Source organism: Struthio camelus, chromosome Z (genome assembly GCF_040807025.1).
Source record: "Struthio camelus isolate bStrCam1 chromosome Z, bStrCam1.hap1, whole genome shotgun sequence".
NCBI lineage: Eukaryota > Metazoa > Chordata > Aves > Struthioniformes > Struthionidae > Struthio > Struthio camelus.
This window is the reverse complement of record NC_090982.1, coordinates 65417802-65440069: the sequence shown is the minus strand read 5'-3', so window position 1 is coordinate 65440069 and position 22268 is coordinate 65417802. Positions and strand designations below refer to the sequence as shown.

Sequence of the window (22268 nt, the reverse complement as noted above, 5' to 3'; positions counted from 1 at the left end):
TTGGATGAGATAGTTTTTGTGTTATGAAAAATAATGAACGTTTCCTATTCACCTTCTCTAGAGCGCTCGGTTATACGCTGTTTATATTGTCTCTCTCTCTCTCTCTATATAAAATGCACACATATATATGAGGGTTTTTTTAAAAACAGAGAAACAACTTTGTTTTTAACATTTTCTCTTCTCCTACTTACCACCCTCACCACTGACGCAGACATCCAGGGTCAATGAAATATTTGAGCATTACAATATTAGTAGTAAGATAAAAAGATAGTAGAATGCAGAGTATTTAAAAACTGATGAAGACAAAAAAACCCAAAGAGACAATGCTGGAAAGCTAAGGTTAAAAAAAAAAAAAACACTTAGCTATTTTAATAATTAAGTGACAAAACTGGCAGATAAACGTGTAACTGCATTCACTCAAAAATATGAGACAATGAATTTTTTGCTTAACAGGTAGTAGGGCTTAAAAAAAAAAGAAAAAAAAAAGAAAAAAGGTAATTATGCTAGAACTTGCACTGAATTGTTCCCCCTTCATTCCCTAAGTGTCCTTGTATCATCGGTAAAGCCCTCACATGAAATACTCTGCTGAGCCCTATCCAGGTAGACTTTCATAGTCATTTTCATTACCTGCAATATGTAACTGCAACAAACTTAACAACAAGCCTAATTTCCCTTCAGTTATTGCCCATTTATTTTCTTTACCTGTATTACCCTTTATTTTAATATGAACTGAAAAATCATTAATGTTTATACCCCTACCTGAAAACCGAATAAACTAAATTATCGTTACACTGAAATCTGGTTAATCAAAAGCATATTTTATTTCCCAAGATTATACTCGCTGCAGATCTGTAGGAGTGGAACTTCCAGCTTCAAATCCAGGGTTCATTGGGGACTACTTGTGTAAAAATGGGCAAGTTATCTGTGCGCCTAGGGACTACAATAATGAGGGCTATACAAAAGCAAATTAGGATGACAACAGAATGCCATTCAGAAGGTAACTATCAGTTGACCTACTTTACAAACTACAGAGATCTACAGAACACAAAGATGTATTATAAGCCTTGATAAATCAGATACGAAAAGTGAAGGCAGATGCTATTAGGCAATATAACATAACACAAAAAGGGTCTGTCCAGGAAACATACAGTTGTAGATCTGCAGGCTGAATATCTTCAGTCCATCGCACAGAAAGATGCGCCAACTCTTCTAAATGTTTATCTTGAAACCAATACATGTTTGCAAAGCCTCTGGAAAACAATATCTTGTTGAAGATGCTACTTCACTGGTAGTTCTAAATCTCTCCAAGGCCTCCTTTGGGGCAGCTGGGTTAACTAAAGTTTTGACTTGCTAAGTGCAACAAAATACTAAATGAAATCACGATGAGTTAAAGAAATCTAAGAAATGTATATAAAAGAAAAAAGTCACATGTAAAATACAATCTTTAAAGTCAAAAGGACTGTTAAACTTCTTTACTTTGTCTGTTACCTGAATTTGCATCTTATTTAAGCAGCTGAAAAAAAAAATTTCAGAATGCAAATCTTGGCATCACTTGCCATAAAACTGAAAAACAATTGTAGCTATGAATAGTTGAAGTTGAAAATCGTCTTTTTTCATACTTTACACTCTTACCAAATGCATGTTACCAAAAAAAAAAAAAAAAAACTATCCAACAGGAAGAGATTGCTGATATGAAAAAAAGTTTACAATGAAATCATAAATACATCTTCCCCGCTGGTAAGAACACTGGTGTTTTGTTTTAAAGTAAATGACGGTTTCTCTATTGGTGAAAGGCTTCTAAGCGTATCCTGTTTGGATCTTCTGGATGTCTCAGTGCAATTCCATATCGCAGCAGCAGCTCAATATAAGGTGGCCAAAATGAGTCACTGATTGTTAAATAGGGTTCATGTGGTGTACTCATTAATTTGTTTATAAGAATCTGGAAGATCAAAAGGATGAGATTTAGAATGTGAACAGAACAACTCGATTTTGATCTCCTTTAATTAAATTTGTAGATAGGATTGTAATACGTGTGGTTTAGATGGCCTACCTAAGAAATACAAAACTACAGGAGAAACACAAGACCTGTTCAAGGTAGATGTAAAATGAAAAACTTTCAGTTAACTCCCCTATATATTTTCTGATGTAAAAATTAAAACTATAATTCTCCTTTTATTCAGATTAAGTTTTTCAACATCTATCAAAAGTTCTAAATGGACTTTAGATAGCATAACCGTGTAAATACTCAAATAATCTGAATATGAAGGCAGTAAATCCTTACTTAATTAATGTTTAGTATCTGTTAATATAGGGTTACAAGTATTAAAAAAGAGGGAAAGCTAAATTTTTGGAAATCACTTGCTTCAGACCCATAACGACTTACTGCCAGCAAATAATCTTTCTCCCTTACTCTTTCAGATTTTTATCAGAGAAGAATATCTATCTTATGATTTTAACAGTCTTCTCACTAATAAGATGATAACCCTCTATCTTCTTGGATCGGAAAGAATTACTTTTTCTGCGTTTTTGTCCTACTACAGCTAATGTTAAAAATAAATAATTTTACACCTACGAGAAGTTAAACATCACTGTCATAGTTTACAAGGTCACTACTTCTTCACATTAAATCTTTTTGCTAGCCTTATAAGTGGGAAAGTGTACATCACTTCTTGTTTTTGGCATGACGAGCACTCTACAACAATTTTCTCTCCTCTTACTACCTACTTACCTCTCCTTCCTTCCTCAAGTAAATACAGTTAATGGAATTAAAAGCAAATATCTGTTTTGACATTGTTTTCCTGTTCTTAGAGACCATGTTTATGCCCTCATAATATTGCTCATGAGAAATACTGCAGACACCTACGGATGATTAAATCTTACCCATCGCTGGTGCTCTCTCTACTCGTCTTGGATATTAAAACTTTCTACTCAAAGTTTCTAAATGTTCTAGCTCTCCAAATTTTAGCGTGGTACAAAATAGTCTGCCTGCCTTCCTACTGCTAAAGAAAAACACATCAAAATCCTCATTACCAAACTTACCATTTTTTCACCCATTTCTGTGTTCAGAAAAATGCTACCCTGCTGCTGCTCTTCAGAACATTCCAAAGAATTGTTCCAGCTTATTTCTTTTATACTCAATTGCCCCAATTCTGAATATTTCCTCCAATACATTATTTTAGATCACTTGTTGCTCATTCTTTTTTGACATCTGGTATTCCAAAATAACCTTTACAACTAGCACTTATTTCAATACTTTTCTATTGTATACATTGTTTTGAATCTTAAATTATTTCTCTAAATTCTCAGTCTGATAGGAATAACCCCCAAACTAATAAAAAGGAAAAGAATTACTGCATTTAAAGGTAGTATAATAAAAATTCTGAGGTTTGCATGAAAAATGAATTTATTGCTTGTTTTAGTATCTTACATGAATTTAATGCAGAAGGTATCAATATCTCTAAATAATATAAATGTATACAACCAGCTGGTCCAAGGTGTATTAAAATGTACACCTTTCTTATTTAAAAGCAAACAAATGAGGATTAAGGAGACATGGCTAGAAACATAACCACTGGCTGTAATTCTCGATATGAATAAAAAATCAGCAGCAAATCCTAAATCTGTAACTGTAATACAAAGACGACATTGCATTTGTCTCTTTAGAAACTATTATCTGTATCTAAGAAAACAGTTTTGAAATTTAACAGGCACTTGAAACTAGAACCAAGTTGCTCAACAAAAAACAAAACAAACAAAAAAAACATAAAACAAAGATAAGGGACATTCATAGTTTAGGCCAAGATAGTTAAAATTTAAAAATAAGTCTGAATTACTGGGACTAGTTTGTTCTTCCAACTGGAAATCAGACATTATTTGGATATGTTTGTATTTTGGACATGATTAATATTATCAGAAAAATATGAAGGGCACTTCTAAAGTATTAAGAGAGCTTTAAAATTTTATTTCCATAGGGAACAGGGCTATTTTAAATTCTGATTTGTTTTCAAGCTCTGCCTAATTTGGCATTAATAGGCATGCTGAGACACTTGAGGCATATAAAATGAATTTGATGATGTAAGTACAGATTCATCGTCTGAACTTTAAACTAAAGCACAACAATGTCATAGTGACCGGATCTTAGCATCTCAACACCAGAATGTTGTTTTTCATCAAGTTTCCTCTCAGAAAAAAAAAAAAGTGTTTTTCAGGGAGGTCTTACACATAGATCCTTATAAATATCTGAAGGATGAGGATGGAGAAGGAAGGGGAAATTTTATTTAATTTCAAATACTACATTTCAGACAAGAAGGAAACCAATGCTAGTTAAAAGATTTTTTTTTTCCTTATAGCTTCCTTGGAATTATGCTGTGCAATTCAAAATCATAACTCGTAATTCAATTAAAATACCCACTAATCCATCTTGGCATCCTTATAAAATCCTTTAGAGATACATTAATCAAATTTATTTCCCCCATATGAAATAAAATAATCCTGTTAATTGTAGAGATTGCACATTAATTGGGCCTCCTAAAACCATTATTATATTACATTTCAGAAATACTTGTACTGAAATAACACAAAACATAGCCTGAAATGGAACATATCTGTTGTCACTGGCTTTTTCTCTTTGTTAAACCACAGCATTTGTCTCCCCTAATACAAGCCACTAAGGCTCATAAAACTTTTTTTTTTTTTTTGGCTAATAACCACTGTAAAATTCAGGGTTTAAAGACTATTTATGAAATAACATATAATCACTCTCTAACTCAAGCTGAAGGTTAGTTAGCTAAACTACTGCCAAGGTTCTTTTTAAAAAAAAAAAGGGGGGGGGGAAAAGATTTTTGTTAGATAGAAACACAAAAATATGATGTAACATTCCTAAACACTCTAGTTTTCATTTAACTATGTTAACTGTATATCATATACCCTTACCTTATTAATATATTGTGAGTAGATCTGAGTATTACAAAATCCCCCAAATCTCCCTCTCTAAAAAACCACAAACAAACAGAAAAAGCTTACCTCTAAAATTTCATGCAGTGTTATAAGTTGTACAGTTGGCTCTTCAGAAGAGTTCTGCAAAGACAATCCCGCAGCCAAGTTAGAAACTAAAAGAGTCAGGAAGAATCTTAATTGACAAAGAAAAACAATCACACAATTCTTTGATTGCATAGTACACAATCGATGAATTTTACTTACATATTTAGTCATGGTACAAATACAAGTTATAATTTATATCATTCATCCATCAGCTCAATATCACAAACTTTAAATTCAACAATATTTTTGTTAAGATTAATCTTCTTAATTGATTACAGTACATCTACATGAGTCTACATTTAAATAAAAACAAGTACATCATATATACAAACACAGTAGAGTAGAAAACATTCTGTGAACATTATTTGTTAGGAAAATAATAATGTTTTCCCTCAAACTTTAGAGAAATTTTTGCAAAGAGCTGCAAATCTGGCATAGCTTAAGAATTCAGTTCATAGTGCCTGAATATTTTCTCATGAGTTACAGATGAGTACTTGTTTGCTGTTACTGTTGACTTTTTTTTTTTAAAAAAAACTCGACCAAGTTTAAGAAATAGAGAGTTCAAAAAAAAAAAAGTTTCCTTGATCATTTACAGTGATCCGTTAGACAATTACTTGTTTCCATTTGCAGTAAGCAAATGAAGTTATTCCCCTATAAACTGATATGAATTCCTTAAGCAACAAATGCCAACAAAACAGTGCTGTTGCATGGTAAACTTGATTTTTTAATTTTTCAGTTTTATCAGTTTCCCTCATCCACTTCACACTCAACAAAATAAAGGACATAATGCAGCACTGGTGGCTGTTTACTCAGTACTGCTGTCGAATGTTTTGACCCAAGTCCTAAGACATTAACAGATGGGCAGCACCTTACATAAACTCTGATTCTGGAACAGACAAGGAAGCAAGGCAGTAAATAAGAAGTCATGAAAGGCAAAGTCTGACTCCTCCTTTCCATCACAGAATTTTTTAAAACTCTCAACTTCAGACAGCTACAAGGGGGACACACTGCTTGCTCCAAGGAGATTTCCTTGCACAAATCACGACTGAGCCCCAACTCAATAACGTGCATCTTTGTGCCTTTACCTTGGTAGTAGGCAGAGGAAGCAGAGGCAACACTAAGAAGCTGTAAAATCTTCCATGGAGCAGTTATGGAGATACTTCGTAACCTTGGCTATTGTATTTCCCAGGTCAAAAATACTACCTCATAACCTAGGTAATAGGTTCAATATTTGTGCCTCAAAGGTAAAATTAGATGACCTTTAAAAAAATTAGTGACCTTTAGTAGTTACTAAAGCTAATACACAAAGACTAAAATCCCAAGGATATTAGTGTAGAGAAGTTTGCACTCCCACAGACCTGGGAGCCCCACAGACTTTTCTTGCTCGGTTTCATAGTATATAGTGCTTTATAGAATTATATTACTTACATATTTTAAGTGCCATAAATCTAACAGGTATCTTCAATTTAACTAATAAAGTCAATTTTAAGCAGGCTGGTCAGTATTATTTGTTTATTTTACCTGAAAGGCACCTTTTCTCCCCTTCCACAGGACCGTTTGATTTACATACAGAATATTCCTTACCGTTTGACTTTCCACAGTTCTTATCTCAAAAACTATGTCTTTTTTGTCTAAGATTGAAAATGCAGTATAACTCTAATATCAGTCACTGCCTATACCAAAGGTGTAGGCTGTCATGGCAGCAGAAGCTAATCCGGGCTGCTGTGATTCAGCCTTCCCTCCAACTCCCAATCCCAGACACTAGCGACAGCTGAAAGGAGGGGTGGAACCAGAAGAGCCAGGCTTAGCGGAGTTTGCACTGGCGTGGGACTGGGGCACCCACCCTGGAAGCACGCTCCCATTCAGGGCACAAGAAGCTTCCCTGAAGGTGAAACAGAGATTACTAACATATAGAGTTATGCTGAACCAAAGACCACCTAGCTGATAAGGGGGGTGAATAACGGGTTCTTCTGAATCAACGTAGCAGCGAATCTCATTGCTACTGCAGGCAACTTGTATTACTAACACATTAAGGTAAAGCAAACATGGCTGAAAATGGCTGCCCCTCCTGCCTTCCCAGTGATCAACTAATCCCTTTAAATGCAGTTCACAGGGGACCTGTTGCCAAGCAGGTGAGATCAAATTGTGTCAAAAGATATAGAAGCAGCTGTAAATTGACAAGCTTTAGAAGAGGGAAGTGAGAGACCGATCAGAGAAGTAAAACTACATTTTAGAGTTCAGGAAATGCATAAATAAAACTAAGGAAAAGTATCAAACTAAGTTTTACTAAATTTTAAAGTATCAAACAAAATGTATCAAACTAAATGTTACATTTTCTGTGAATCAATTTAATTGTAGAAGGTGAGCTACTGCGAGCAGGGTAAGGGTAGATTAATCTCCAAGATCTGCAGCAATTATTTTTTCCTTAGATTTTAGTAAGTTAAATTACATGGAAAAAGACACAGGCAGGGTAACTAATAAGAAAGAAGTTCTAACAGTCAGTCACTATAACTGAGGCAGAGGGGAAAAAAAAAAAAAAAGAGTTGCTTTTGCTTAGGGCTGGAGCGGGACAGCGCAGCCAGCACGTATCTCAGAAGTCTGAGGCCCATACATGAACTCTCCTCTTCTCATCTTTAACGCACTGCTGGATATGACCCTGAGCAACTTCGTCTAACTTTGAAGCTGGCCCTACTTTGATGACAGGATTAGACCGGGATGATCTCCAGAGGTCACTTCCAGCCTACATTTTTCTATGACATCAGAGATATGGTAGCAAAGGAATTGGTGTATCTCATTAAAGGAACTATTTTTTTAAGAAAATAATGATACATATGGAAACAAACAGACAACTACTTAAAAATGCAGAAAATGCAATAGATTTACAAAAATCGATAACCACAGACTAGCCCTACAGTTTCCTGGAGGAAAAATGACCCAGACAGATTTTTCTAGAGAAAGGTAAAAATCAGGCTAAAAATCTGAAAACATATGGTTCAAAGAAGACTATTAATGAAGCCCCTGAAGTTTTAGTTTCTTAGTTTTAATAACAGCACAAAAGGTAGAGGTGATCATACTTAGCAACAGCAGGAAACTGGGCGGCACTGATATTCAGAAGAACTGCAACAGAGGGAAACGGGAACGACCTCAAAAATGGACGTCATATTTCTAAGATTGCATTTGATGTTTCTATGTGCAAGATCATGAACTTCCCTCTTAAAACAAGTATTTTTGTTTTACGTTCAGGGTTCATCAGTTGAAACAGAAGAACGAGTGCAATTATCTGCTTATGAGACCATGAGGTACTAATGTTTTGTTTATAATACTAGTTTCTTTCAGTTTCCAAAAAAGATGAATTCAAATGGAAGCAAATACAGAAAAAGAGCATTAGGATAATCCAGGGAACTGAAAAGCTATCTTACAAGAAGAGAACAGGAAAGCTTTCCTAGTTCAGTTAGCAAAACAAAGAATGAGAGGGGATATGACTGCTGTCCATATCAGGAGGAGTAAACACAAGGAAGAAAGAACTATTCTGAGGACAATACTGGCATAAGAATAAATGGATCAGTGTTAGATGTGAATAAATATAGGCTGGAAATTAGGAGACTGTTTCTAAACAGAGTGCTGAGGCCCTAGAACTCCAACAGAACAGTAGTAACAAAAAAATTAGTTTTCAAATGGGGCTCAATCAGAGTATTAAAGAAATTATATTTTGTGGTTGTCTGCAATAACAGGGAACTGGATTTAAGACATCCTTTTAGTCCTGTGTTCTTAAGTGTGTCTGAAAGCCAAATCAAACGCAACCTTTTCTGCAGCTTTTTTGTAATTATTCTTTTAAATAATAATAATGGTGAAAGGTTTATTTTTACTGCAGACTTTGAATTTATTATGCAAAATGCTCCCTGGCTGCCTATTTTCCCTAAAGTTTTAAGATAATTTTTGGTGCACTTTGCTTGAACAGGAAACTGATGGTTAACATTCTAAACTACACTATAATTATAAACACTTGTCCTTATTATTGTTCCAAAACCATTGTTAGACAATTAAAATTTGCTTTGCCAAGGAAAATATGAATCCACTTGACTAGTCCAATAAAAAAACCGTGGAACAATTTGGAGTAAACTGCTCACCATTTCTAAATTTGGCACAACTTGCAGTCCAGTAAGAAATACAATACATTGCTATGCATCTTATTGGATAAGGGATATGTGCATTAGGAAGGAAAATATCCAGCTGGGAACAGTGTTAAATAATACAAACCAACTTGAAAAGTATCAATTAAACATAAAGGATCAGCTATAAGAACTACATTTATTTAAAATATAACTGCAGTGTCTATGCCAGCGGCTTTAAAAAAGTATTACATCTATTTAAATACAAACCGATCATTCCACTTTTTACACACACACACACACATATATGAAACTTATGCATATCTAAAAGCAAATGTTACCTTTTTCTTCTTTTTAGCGCTTCCATCTTCTTCTGGAAGGGGAAAATGCTCTTCTAGGAACTCACCCAAAGCATTCAAGAGTTCTTCTTTATATGCCCTTAGTTTCAGCATTTTATTTTTCAGTTCTTGAAATGCTCTAGTATCCAATGTAATAGTGAAAATATACCAACAGAACATCACAACCAATAAAATAACTTAAAAAATTATCAGGTAAAAAAATTCCATATTTTTCTACTGTTTTAAGATCAATAGCTTGAATCACAGACTACAAGCAGATTGTAGGAATATTTTCTGTTTCAAATACATATTATTGAGTTATTTATTTTACAAAATGAGTAGTACATTGTTAAGATTTTGACTACTCATTTTCTCCTGTTAATACTTAAATTCTTCAATAGGAAAAACTCAACTCTATAGAAATACCTTTTTTCAGAAAACTGTACCACTTGATTTTTCATCTCTTCTTCAATTCCATTAAGAGCATCTACTATCTGCTGCTGTTCCTCATGCCACTGCTGTTCTCTTTGAAACATGAAAAGCAGGAAATAGAATAGACAGTTTTGCTGGACAAGCAAAACAAGACTTTGGAAAAAAAAAAGTACAGCAATTATAAATCCAAATTATTGCATTACCTTTTCAGATCTTCTCTCAGTTTTTTGTTCTTTGACTGAACTGTTGACAGCACCATTTCAAGATCATTCTTTACTTTCTGCAACTATAAAAAAGTGAAAAATGAACTTACAGTTCATCTATGACCCTACAGTACATCTATGTCTCTAGTGTTTGTTCTGTGTAATGTTATATCTGTATCTGATATATGAAGCCAGATTTAGAGAGGGCCAAAATTATCTGTAATTTCCTAAGAAAATATTGCTATAGAGTAATGCTAATTTAAAATTTAAATGTTACTGTCCCCAGTTGCTCATTAATGCCTTCCTGCATCTCCTTAAAACAACCTAGCTCATTGTAGCTGAAACAGATTGCGGAGCATTCACGTGACCTAATCATCTAATCTGGTGAACTACTGAGGAGGAAACACCTTCCGCACACAAAAAAAGGCACTCCAAAATAAAGATGCTGCAAGAAAAGATTGATGGCATTCATGAATTAAATTGATTGTACTCATGAATTAAGTGACTGTCACTAGTACGTACGTACGCAGAAAGTAAAGAGGGAGAAATACTGAGACTACTGCACCTAAGAGCTGTCCATTCTGTCTAGAGAGGGCAAGTACACCTCATTGGGCTGTGTCTTTCATCCTAATAGGTTATGTCTCTTTAACGAGTTAGGGATACTCCTATGATTTGGAGTCTTTTGGAATATTTTGTCTCCTTTTATGCAAGTTGTGAGAACTGCTTTATATTTTGCTCAAACAAATAAGAATTATAAAAATATTCTACAGACACAAATGTGTTTTATATACGCAATATCTGAAAAAAATTGGAACCCTCAACAAATTAAGTCACAAAATGGGACAGCAAACCAAACATACCATGGCAATGCACTCAGATGGAAGTATGTAACCAATTGTGTTAATAATAGCTTTTAATAACAGTTGGGTTCCCTGATATGAATGACACCAGAGGGAGGAAAGCTGCTAGCAAGAAAACCAATTTTAAACTATTTTTAAATAGTTCATGATCCTAATGTATCTCCATTTGTTGGCCTATGTATGACTATTTCAATACCATAGCCACAAGAATATTCTCAGCTCCTGTTACATATCAATGTTCAGCCCATAACAAAATATTTGCAGACTATTTCCACAGAACTCTGGGAGCTGAGAATACTGACTCTTCTGTGCAACATATAATGTTACGTTATCTTATATCAAGTATGAAATATAGAAAAAAGTGCTTAAAAATAATTAATTACAACTAGGAAATTTTAGTAATTACAACATAATTCAGGGGAAGAAAAACATTAAAAAATAACAATGTTTAAAGAAGCATGCACAATAGCTTAGCCCATCACAGGAGAAGTAATGGGAAAATATAGGAACTGTGTACATTTTTTTTTTTGGAAAAAGTTATTATTGTTAATAAAAAAAGAGACTTACCTCTTCTTTTCCTAATGCTACCAGTACATCTGGATTGGTAGAAATTACTGAAAAATAAAATTAATTGGGGTTTTTTGCATTGTATAACAGACTTGTTTATACTAAAAAACAGTATGTTAGAGACAAACTCAGGTAGCCTCTAAAAAAATAGCTCGGCTATCTGAAACAATTTAAGCATACTTCATGGTGTTCTACTAGGCTGCTCCACTGTCACTCTCCAGTAAAACAAATTAGATCCAAAGTACTGTGTTAAAGCTTCAGGGTTATTTTTTATACCTCAACTAGCTCAAGTATGTAGTACTGAAATATAAAGTGCAGTCGTACTTTGTATTTAACAAGATACGCAAGCCTGATTTTTTCAATGGAAGGGATTCCATCAACATTATCACAGGGGGAAATCAAGCCAGCCTTCCATTTCCCTGTAAAAACAGGCTCATCAAATGATTGAAAAACACCAAGAAGGGTAAGTATTATTTTAATACCACTTTTCTCTGAGCTGAGGTATAGGAATTTTTCATTGCACATCACACCATTTCATAATGTTATTAAGACTTATTTGATCAGAATATTTAGACACCTTTTCTACAGTCCAGATGCCAATATTTTGCAAATATTTTCAAATCAAAGTTATATAAATGGCAGTGTATTTCACAGGATTTCACAAAATCACAGACAAGTTAAGGTTGGAAGGGACCTTTGGAATTCACCTGGCCCAGCTCACCCTGCTCAAAGCAAGGCGACCTAGAGTAGGTTGCTCAGGACCATGTCCAGTTGGATTTTGACTGTCCCCAAGGATGGAAACTCTACAATCTCTCTGAGCAACCTATTTGTTTGTGTTTGACCACCCTCACCTTAAAGTTTTCTCAAGTTTAAATGGAATTTTCTGTGTTCCAATTTGTGCGCATTGCCTCTTCACAGAATCACAGAATCGTTTAGGTTGGAAGGGACCTCTGGAGATCATCTAGTCCAACCTCCCTGTTCAAGCAGGGTCCTCTAGAGCATGTTGCCCAGGATCACATCCAGATGGCTTTTGAATATCTCCAGGGAAGGAGACTCCCCCACCTCTCTGGGCAACCCGTTCCAATGCTCTGTCACCCTCACAGTGAAGAAGTTTTTTCTCAGGTCCAGATGGAACTTCCTGTGTTCCAGTTCCTGCCCATTGCCTCTTGTCCTGTTGCTGGGCACCACGGAGAAGAGGCTGGCCTCATCCTCTCGACACCCCCGCTTCAGATACTCGTACACATTGAGGAGATCCCCTCTCAGTCTTCTCTCCTCCAGGCTGAACAGGCCCAGCTCTTGCAGTCTTTCTTCATAGGAGAGGCGCTCCAGCCCTCTAATCATCTTTGTAGCCCTCCACTGGACTCTCTCCAGTAGTGCCATGTCTTCTCCTGTCACTGGGTATCACTGAGAAGAGTCTGGCTCTATCTTCCTTACAGCTTCCCATCAGGTATGTATACATTTTGATAAGATCCCCCTCTGAGCTTTCCAGGCTAAATAATCCTCACTTGTTCATGCTCTGCTCATTTGACGGATTCCCTTAATCATCTTCATGGCCCTTCAATGCACTCACTCCAGCATGTCCATGTCCCTCCTGTACTGGGAAGCTGAGAACTGGACACAGCACTCTAGATGTATCTCACCTGTGCTGAGTAGAAGGGAGGGTTCTCCTTCCTTGACCTGCTGGTGACGCTCTTCCTAATACAGCCCAAGATGCTGTTGACCTTCTTATTTAAGACTTAATTTATAACAAAAATACACTACATTTTACAAAGAGGTACATGTTGTTCCAAGAAGAGAGTTGGTTTGGTGTGCGTGTGTGATTTTTTTTTTGTTAAAAGACAAAGATTAAGTGAGTGTCTTAGGTTTCAATACTCCAGTGCTTCTCCACTCCTTGATAAGGACTGTAAAACCACTAGATTTAAAGAACTGACAAAGTATGCCACCTTCCTTACTATTCACAAGAACAGCTATATGTAACAAGATGAGGGGCCCAGCTAAACCCATATACTCTCTCCAGCCCTGGAAAACAGCAATACTTCAGGGAAAATACTGTATTATTTGAACACGTGGTGGTATGTCCCTAAAATGCTTCTGCAGAACCTAGCTCATGGACTATCTGAACAAGAAGTGAATTGCTGTACTTAATAGCCTTCAATGGACTCCAGTCACTTCTCAGCCATTTTGGAACCCATGCCAGCTGTCAGCATCTGCATAAATGCATGCCTTCAGAAAAAAATGAAGCATTTGAATCTTTCTATTTAAAGAATGAAATCTGCTCTAACTGATTTAAATCTTAACCTCATGGGGATATTTTTATCCAAATTGGGGCTTCAAATCTCCTAATCTTAACAAAATCAAGTACTGATGAAAGATTTTTCTTTAACAAAAAAGAAAATACTTCACCTTCACATAAAGCATTAAATATTTTCTAATACTGTTGATTTCATAGATTTAGAAAAGTATTGTTTTTGATTATGTAGTTTTATAGTAGTGTTAAGTCTCCATAAACTTGGAGAAACTTTAAATTAATAGTTTTAACAGTAATAAGCATGTTCAGAGATGAAAATTGGTGAAACTTGAGCTCAGAATGCGTTGTTATATGTCAGAATAAAACCCTCTTTCAGTTAGAAAATTACTATCTCTAAATTTGAGTAGTGTTCCTAAATTAACCTTGTGTTTAAACACTAGAGGGTCAGTCACTAGAGTGGTCAGTCCTATTATTAGAGTAAGATTTCTTTAATGGCATTAATAACCCATATAGGCAGGACCAAATTATTTGATAGACTTTTATTCAAATTAAAGAGCCATTATTAATGTGTTATTATAATTTATATTATAATGAGTAAATCAAGCATTCGCATTAAATATTCACTGGCATATTTGACGATTCCCATAAAACCTTTATTTTCCTGTGATGATCACAAACTCTCACTATCTTGAGTTACGAATTTCTCCTATCATTTTCTAGCACTTCAGTTTTAAATAGCTCACTCTAGATATGATTCCTATTCAGTAATATCAAATGCTGTGAGAGTATTAGGCTAGGAGGCATATCTTCCCAGGAAAGAATCTTAATGCTGTTATGTTCATTTGGTTCCCTGCTCTGTGAATTACAGGTGTCAAGGCAGTCTCTTCAACGGCTAGAATGTCAGGATCAGAGATGATCCCTTCACCAAGACTTAATTTAGTGAAGAGCCAGTGCAGATTATAAGATGCTGAGGCAGTACATTTATGGCAGCTACTACTGCAAAGTACACAGGCTTCTGTATCTACTATCAGTTAAAGGTTTTCAGTTACGATTCATTACACTTGCAAATGAAAGTTCCAAAAATCAAATGAATGTCCAAAAAATAGTATACAGATACATAGTACAATTACTAGGCAAAATACTACCAGATGCTACAAATGCAAGAGCAACTACTACGTCTTTATACAGAAACTCCTATTTGTTAAAATAAGACGAATTTGGCAGAATATTGGTATTCTGCAAAGGAAAACTGAAGTTAAACAGAGACCACAAGTGTTTTATAAAGTTAAAAAAAAATGGTTGCTTCCACTTTTTTATTATGCAAAGGTAAAAGTTAAATTCTGTTTTTAGGAGCCAAAGGCTTGTTAAAAAGTTTTAATTTAGCTGATTTAGCAGCTCTAAAGCTATATAAATAGTTTTAGAAATCGAGAAAGAATGAGAGACTAAAGTAAAAGCTTTGCAAAAATAAATAAAATTTGCATTGTAGATTCAAGCCTGTTTGCCAAGTTTGTGCCCAATGAAGTTTAGAACTGCCAAGTTATAACCTCTGAAAATAAGGTTTAAAATGGAAATGCTGACAGACCCTCATTTACAAGAATTGTACTGGCCAGTACTAAACGCAGAAACCGAAGTAGCAAGAGAACCTGACATTCATGCTCTCCGTAAATTGTATGAAACTAATATTTCTACTATTCCTAGTTATTTTCATTCAGACTATGTTTTCAATTAAGTAATTCCTCCTTCAAAGCAAACAATAGGTAAAAGAAAGCCAAGATGGTCACAAAAGATGTAAGCGCAGCAGACTCTCCATTTTCATACAACCACTATAATTCTATACAAATTCTTAAAGGCACCTTGTTTTCTTTCCCTCAGAAAAGTAGCCAACAAGAGAACTTATAAAGGGAAAGCTCTGACTGCAAAATGATAAATTATTCATATCATAATATGCATAGATCATTTATCCTGTATAAAACTAAGATTTCTAATAGTAAATCTTATTACCTGGGAACAAATTAGAATGTTTGAGCCAAGCAACTCAGCAAGCCAATAAAAATAGATGTGCCCCAAGAATATTTTTAAGCAAATAGCTTAGTTTAAAAAGATTCCATATTTTAGTAACAAAACTCAACATCTGAAGTTATTTTACCCCGATAAAAAATTGTAAGCGCTTTCAATTCATCTGCAGCTTCACAAGTCAGCAGCTTATTCAGAAAGAGCAGTCAAACAGTATTTCCAAATTCATTTAATTTCATGCTTTTGGTCTACACACCTCTAAGAAGCATTTGAGGCTGACCATTCTCAGAGACAGGTTAGCAAAGCATTTGAACTATGGATTTGTTCCAATAGAGCAGCAGTACTTGTTTCTAAGAAAGAAGAAACATTTACTTTTTTTTTAAACTCCTATTATTTGATCACAATATGCAACACATACATAAACTTTGAGAGAAGCTAGAGAAGTAACTTTAATGTTCCTCTGAACATGCATTCCTATTTGGCCAAGTTACAAAATATTGGAAATCTCCCTTTGCTGTCTGTGTCACATTCCTGCCATTTTAGAAATGCTAAAAAGGACAAGATTCTGGCACAAAAATGTTCTGATGAGTCAATGTACAGATACACAGATAGTAGAGTTACATCAATAAATTTTACCAGGTTGAAAGATGCCAAAGGGCCCCTGACAGTAGACATAGAACTGAATGCTAGAAGAATACTAATTATAGTTCAGGGGAAACTGTTTTATGAGTCTCCAAATGGAACACTCGAAAGACCACATTACTTTACCTGCACTTCAATTCTGAATGGTTTTGTTTCCGGTGTGCCTGGCCACATCAGTCATGCAACAGAGCATAATCAGTTAGCACTGATGCTTTGTATGCACGACATCTTGAAGAACTGAGGAATTTATGTTTTGACTGATGATGACTGGCAACTATAAAAGAGTTATCATTTGTCTCAGTGGTTACAGTCAGCTGTCTTTTATGACTTTTTCTTTGATCTGGAATCTCTGAACCCTGTTAAATCCAAGCTAAACATTTTACTACACTGTAGTGGGTTTACCACTAAAGATTTATTTGAAAGTTTCAGCTAGTACACCATAATACAACACACTTCTGCAAAGCACTAATTTAAAAAAAAAAAAAAAAAAGCATGGGTAAAAATATGTTTGGGTAAATGACTGTTAAATTTATTAGTAGTACTTGCAAAAATTAGAAGTTCTTAAAAGACAACATCAAGGCAAAACTCTTTTCCAAAGTAGTTCTATGCTACAAAGAAAGTACAGATAAAAGATGGAGAAGAAACAATCACAGAAAGGACAAACCTGAAGAAAGGTAACCAGCATAATGCACTTTTGTGATTTAGGATAAAATGTTTTCGGAGATGTGCTAACACTTATTTTCCCTTCAATTGACTGATGAATGGTAGGAAGTATGCATTTATTGGTCCAGAATCATAGGATTAAGTCAGAGGACAAGTCACTTTGAAAAGGATTGAGGTGCTGAAAGAACATAGCATAACAACCAGAAAGGAAACATATCTGCCACTATGGGAGGTATTTCGTTTTGTTTTTAAGTAGTCATTGCATGATAATATAAGTGACAAACATATTAAATACACGTTCAGTCTAAGATGCCTAGGTGGAAGACACTTTGTAAATGTAAGGTATGCTCATAAACTTTTAAGCCATAACATATATTAAAAACAACAACAAAAAAAGAACCAGGAAACTTACTTTCAGGACTTCTTTTTTGCCATTGATTATACTCTGCTGTTAAAGCTTTCACTCGCATCATTAACAAGGAAAGCTGTATAACAAGAAAAAAAAAATTTCTTGAAGTGTGCTGGGTTGCATTGAAGTAAAATGAGATAGAACGGGATAAAAATTAATTTATTAGCTTTATATAGCAAAAACCAAAAGAACACCTATTCCAATAGACCACTTAATCCCTCAAAGAACTCAAAAAGCCACTTACAGTGATCAGGAAACTTATTCTTTTTTTCAAAATAGGTAAATCAGAAGTATTCACAGTTGGAATTCTTTTCTTCATTTCCTCTACAGTATCAGACAATTACAACTGAATATGAGTCACTAGAAGCGATGACAATACTTCACATATTCCTTCCTAGATGTATGGCTGATATACATACTGCAGGTCAAATGGACTACTGTTGATGTCCGTGATGACTGGATAAAAGTTTATCTTCCAAATAACCAGGAACTAAAGGTGATATCTATCAAAACTACATATGTGGATTCCACAAAACATGCTTAGGAGCTACTACTCTCACTCATTGTAATCACTGAAAATACAGGAGCAATAAGACAAAACACCAGTCCAGGAAAGGTTATTAAAGAAAAAACCTAAACAACCTTTGATTTAAAAAAAAGTACTTATTTTAATATTTTAACATATTCTAGAGAAAAAAGAACTCATTATTACTATTCTTTTTCCTGAAATTGGGGACTGTACTAATAATATATTTTTCAAATACATTATATAATGCATATAGATATTACAAACCAGTAATTTTATAAGAAATGAAGTACACAAATGAAAAGGTACTGTTTTTATGGTCAAGCATTCTATAAAAGGTACTGCCGATTGCATTTGGCTTTTTGCCAACTAAAAAGTATTAAAGAGAAAAATGTGCTAAGAATCATCAGGCAAGATCTCATAATCAAAAATACCAAGAATTGACAACTAAAGTTTGGCTTTTAACTACTCAAAATACAAATGCATCTTCAAAAGACAATCTTTTAAAGTTTTAGGCAGAGGGGAAAAGAAAAAAAAAAGCACCAGACAAACATTTCTTATTTTCTAGATGAGGTGGGGTCAATCTGGAGCACTACTCCTGAGAACACCCTCAGCCCATTCTTTAAACTTTATCATAAAGGGATGCACAAAATATTTTGGATATTCCAGTAACTGGACTTAAAATAAACAAACCAATTAACACTGCCATTCAGCAACCTTAAATCAAGGACACTCTTTTTAACAGAGAGGTACATACAACAAAAAAGTTATCAGACATCTCTGTTATACTTTATATATAATTCCCAGGAAAAAATGCTGCTTATAATGTATACCATTAAATTGCAGACCAGAATCAGTCTCCAGACTTAACGCGTAAAACCACACAGAGCACACTACATGATTATAATCTTAAAGTGATTAAGAAATAAACGCTGGTGACAAGGTCTGCAGCATGGAAAAGCCTACAGATTCCTTGCCGGCTTCAATGAAAATACTTTCGAGTATGTTAGGACTGTAATATGATCACATTAAAGTGCTGACAGTGGGTCCAACACAACCTTTTCCTTTCTTCCCTGTATTCTGCCATGAAGTACAATCTGCCCTTGCAACTCCATTTAATCATTGTCTTGCTGTGACAGCTTTCAAGAAAAGCATAGTTCCACAGTAGGAGTGTATTAATTACACAGGTACAATGTGCTTTACTAAACCTGCAAAGAAACATAAAACCCTGAGTCTATGCCCAACTAAAATGATACAAAATTTATTTCTACTTCTAGGATTTTACCCACAGTTCTAAAAAGAGAAAAGGATTGTATTTTATACATTTGAATTATGCATCTTTATTTTTTATTTATTCAGAGTAAATAATGGTTTAGAAAAGTTTATTACTAGCAAGAGATCAATGTTAGTAACTAATGGGTAAATATCTGAATGCATTCGACAGATACACCCCTGAAGAAAAGTAATTGTTAATCATTCAGTCAAATAGATTGAATCTACTGTCTGAGTATGCTTACTGAAGTCACATAAGACGGAGATTTATAAAACCTACAAATTTTATCTAACTAGCTAAACGTTTAATTGTTTATATTCCTATAAATATGGGATGCACATATTTTAAAGGCTCATACTTAGAATTTACACACAACTTCAGAGTGAGTCAACATTGCCTTTTTGCATGTTCCTCAAAATTTGAGGGATCTAGGAGTTCAAGTTCATGCACTCAGTGGTGCTCAATTAATTTCTAACTGAAGCACATAAGTTTCCTAATGATATCCACCAATGAGGAAAAATAATATAGTAGTTTCCAAATAAGAAGTTCCAGAGTAAAATTAAAGGTACCTATACAGTTTCAAGAATTACACATACACTGACTAGGAAATAGTCCAAATGGCTATTAAAAGAAGTTAGATGCTCCCGCATTTTGCTGCCAATGTCAGTTATTTATCAGGTTGCATGGCTAGACTGCAAATAACTTTTTTGCTATACATAAATGCAACTTTTCAGCACTCGCTGGACACTAACATACTTCAGAATAAATCATCAAAGCTAGTAAGAGTAAAGCCGACTAGCAAAGAGGCTAAGTGAAGATGATTTAATTCACTTCTTTTTGAAAACACACCATTTCTTTACAGAAAAGATTTTGTGGAGAATTAAAAAAATATATATATTGTCTTACCTTGGCATCTGATTCTGGCAATGTTTCTGTTCCTAGAAGCGTTAGCTTGCTTTGACACTTGGTAGAAAACAAACAGAACAAAAGACAACGTTTACTTTCTCTTTTCTTTTGTAGGAGAGAAACATGCTGGTTAAAAATTCCGATAAAAATTGTTTACTATGGGGGGAGGTTGATTTGGCTCCAAGCAGTCCCTCAGAGCCCAACTCAGAACAGCAAAGACATATAATGAAATCATACTACAGTAAAAAAATAGAACTTATTGAAAAGTAGAAAAGCAACAACTAGAAAGAGGGGAATTATGATTTGAGGGGGAAAAGAGTGCAGCTTATGGGGGAAGGGCTTATAAGAAGACAGACATTAAAGAAATGAAGAACATAAGAAACTGTGAAGGGACAAGAGTCATGGAAACGGAACTGGGAAGCTGTTATGAAGTTAACACAGCTCAGTACTACTATGCTGGCTCTGCAAACAGAGCAACCACATTATAATACCAGTTTTTTTGTTTTAACTCATTTAGCAGGGAAATATACTGGATGCTTCAGAAGTGGTCTGATTTTTAAAAGTGCACTACATCACATCCCATTGACTATAACAGGATGTATTTCAAGTCTGAAAATCAGGCTACCACAGATACAGAAGGCTTTAGCAGGAGACATCTGCTAAATATTTTCTTTTTTATCTGTTTATGTCAACAGAAATTTGTCCTGCCACACTACAACACAGGATGCATTCTACTGAGTGTATTACCACGCAGTGATTTGGAAACCTGACTGTTCACGTCTAACAAATAAGCACATGAAATAGGACTTCTCCAGTAAAAAGTGCTAATGCTGATACAATAATTGGAACATTACATAATAAACCTAATAATTACCTGAGGAGGTAATTCAGCAACTATTAGTTCTTTGAAATTGTCTGGTGAAACATAACGCTTGCACCCATGATGTAACAATCACAAAAAATAATAAAAATCCTAACAGTTTTTATCAAATTCCAAAAATACTCCATTTGGGGGCTCTTGGGAATGATACAAAAAGTTTCAAAGATTTTCAGTTAAACTGAAGCAATTAAACGTTTTAACTTCCCTTTTATCTGAAAATGTGAAAGGAAGATTATATCCTCTGAGATTAAAAAAACCTGAAGGCAAACAAAACTTCTGTTGCTAACTTATTACAGTACTTCACAAATCTAGATGCAGAGTTCTCTAACACTATATTAGGATTCCTGTATTTTTTTATTTCACGTATGTATGTATATTTGTGCGTTTGTGTATGTATGTGTTTGTGCGCGCATGTGTGTATGTGCATGCATAGTGTATGTAATATAAAATACGATTATATGACACATTGTAATCACAGAACACAGTAATATACATATATATAACCTAAAATATAGGAATCATTATATATATATGATATATTTATTCGTATGTCATACTCCCCTGACATAACACTAATATATGCATGGTGCCAAATTCTTAATAACGCAACTGTTAGGATTATATGCAATAGAAAGAGCATCATTTTAGCTGTTTTTGAGATAGACTTGCTCTAATGTGTTATAAGCACACTGGACCACGTATCAAGAGATACAGATTTTATTTTTGAGGATATAACTGTTGGTTTGTATGAGTATATGCAAACAGCATCACCTTTCTGAGCCTCTCTTTCTCCTCCCATTCTCCTCCCCGTCTCTCCTTTAAGACCATAAGTAACTGTGGACAGCAATTGACTCCCAGTTTGTATGAGGCTAAAGAGAGGAGGATCTCAGTCTCAGTTTGCTGGTACTACCACAACACAAACAACAATTGTTTATATCTTCCCTAGTTTTAGTATATGCTCCCTCCCTACTTAAGATTTAACTAAATGGTAACATCAGCACACTGTAAACAAAGATCGACATTGGAAGGCATTCTTCGCCCCTGTCAGCACTTCTACCTCTGGCCTTTGAAGGTCTGTCTATCTGTCTTTGTTGTTGTTCGGGTGTGGGGATTTTGGGGGGTGGAGGAAGTGTGGTGAGGAAGCAACGAGGGGAAGGAA

At 34.8% G+C, this 22268-nt stretch overlaps 1 protein-coding gene across 1 annotated transcript in view; it reads right to left on the bottom strand.

The window, feature by feature from the left end:
- Positions 1-797: 797 nt before the first annotated feature.
- LOC104146881 (centromere protein K) overlaps positions 798-22268 on the bottom strand; it is a 24865-nt gene continuing 3394 nt past the window's right edge. Inside the window, exons 3-10 of the mRNA XM_068927515.1 lie at positions 20230-20286; positions 17528-17600; positions 11550-11596; positions 10123-10205; positions 9914-10012; positions 9491-9626; positions 5023-5076; positions 798-1939 (exon numbers count right to left, since the gene is read on the bottom strand). Coding sequence (XP_068783616.1) covers positions 1781-1939; positions 5023-5076; positions 9491-9626; positions 9914-10012; positions 10123-10205; positions 11550-11596; positions 17528-17600; positions 20230-20286 — 708 coding nt within the window. The 3' untranslated portion in view covers positions 798-1780. The remainder of the gene's footprint in view (positions 1940-5022; positions 5077-9490; positions 9627-9913; positions 10013-10122; positions 10206-11549; positions 11597-17527; positions 17601-20229; positions 20287-22268) is intronic.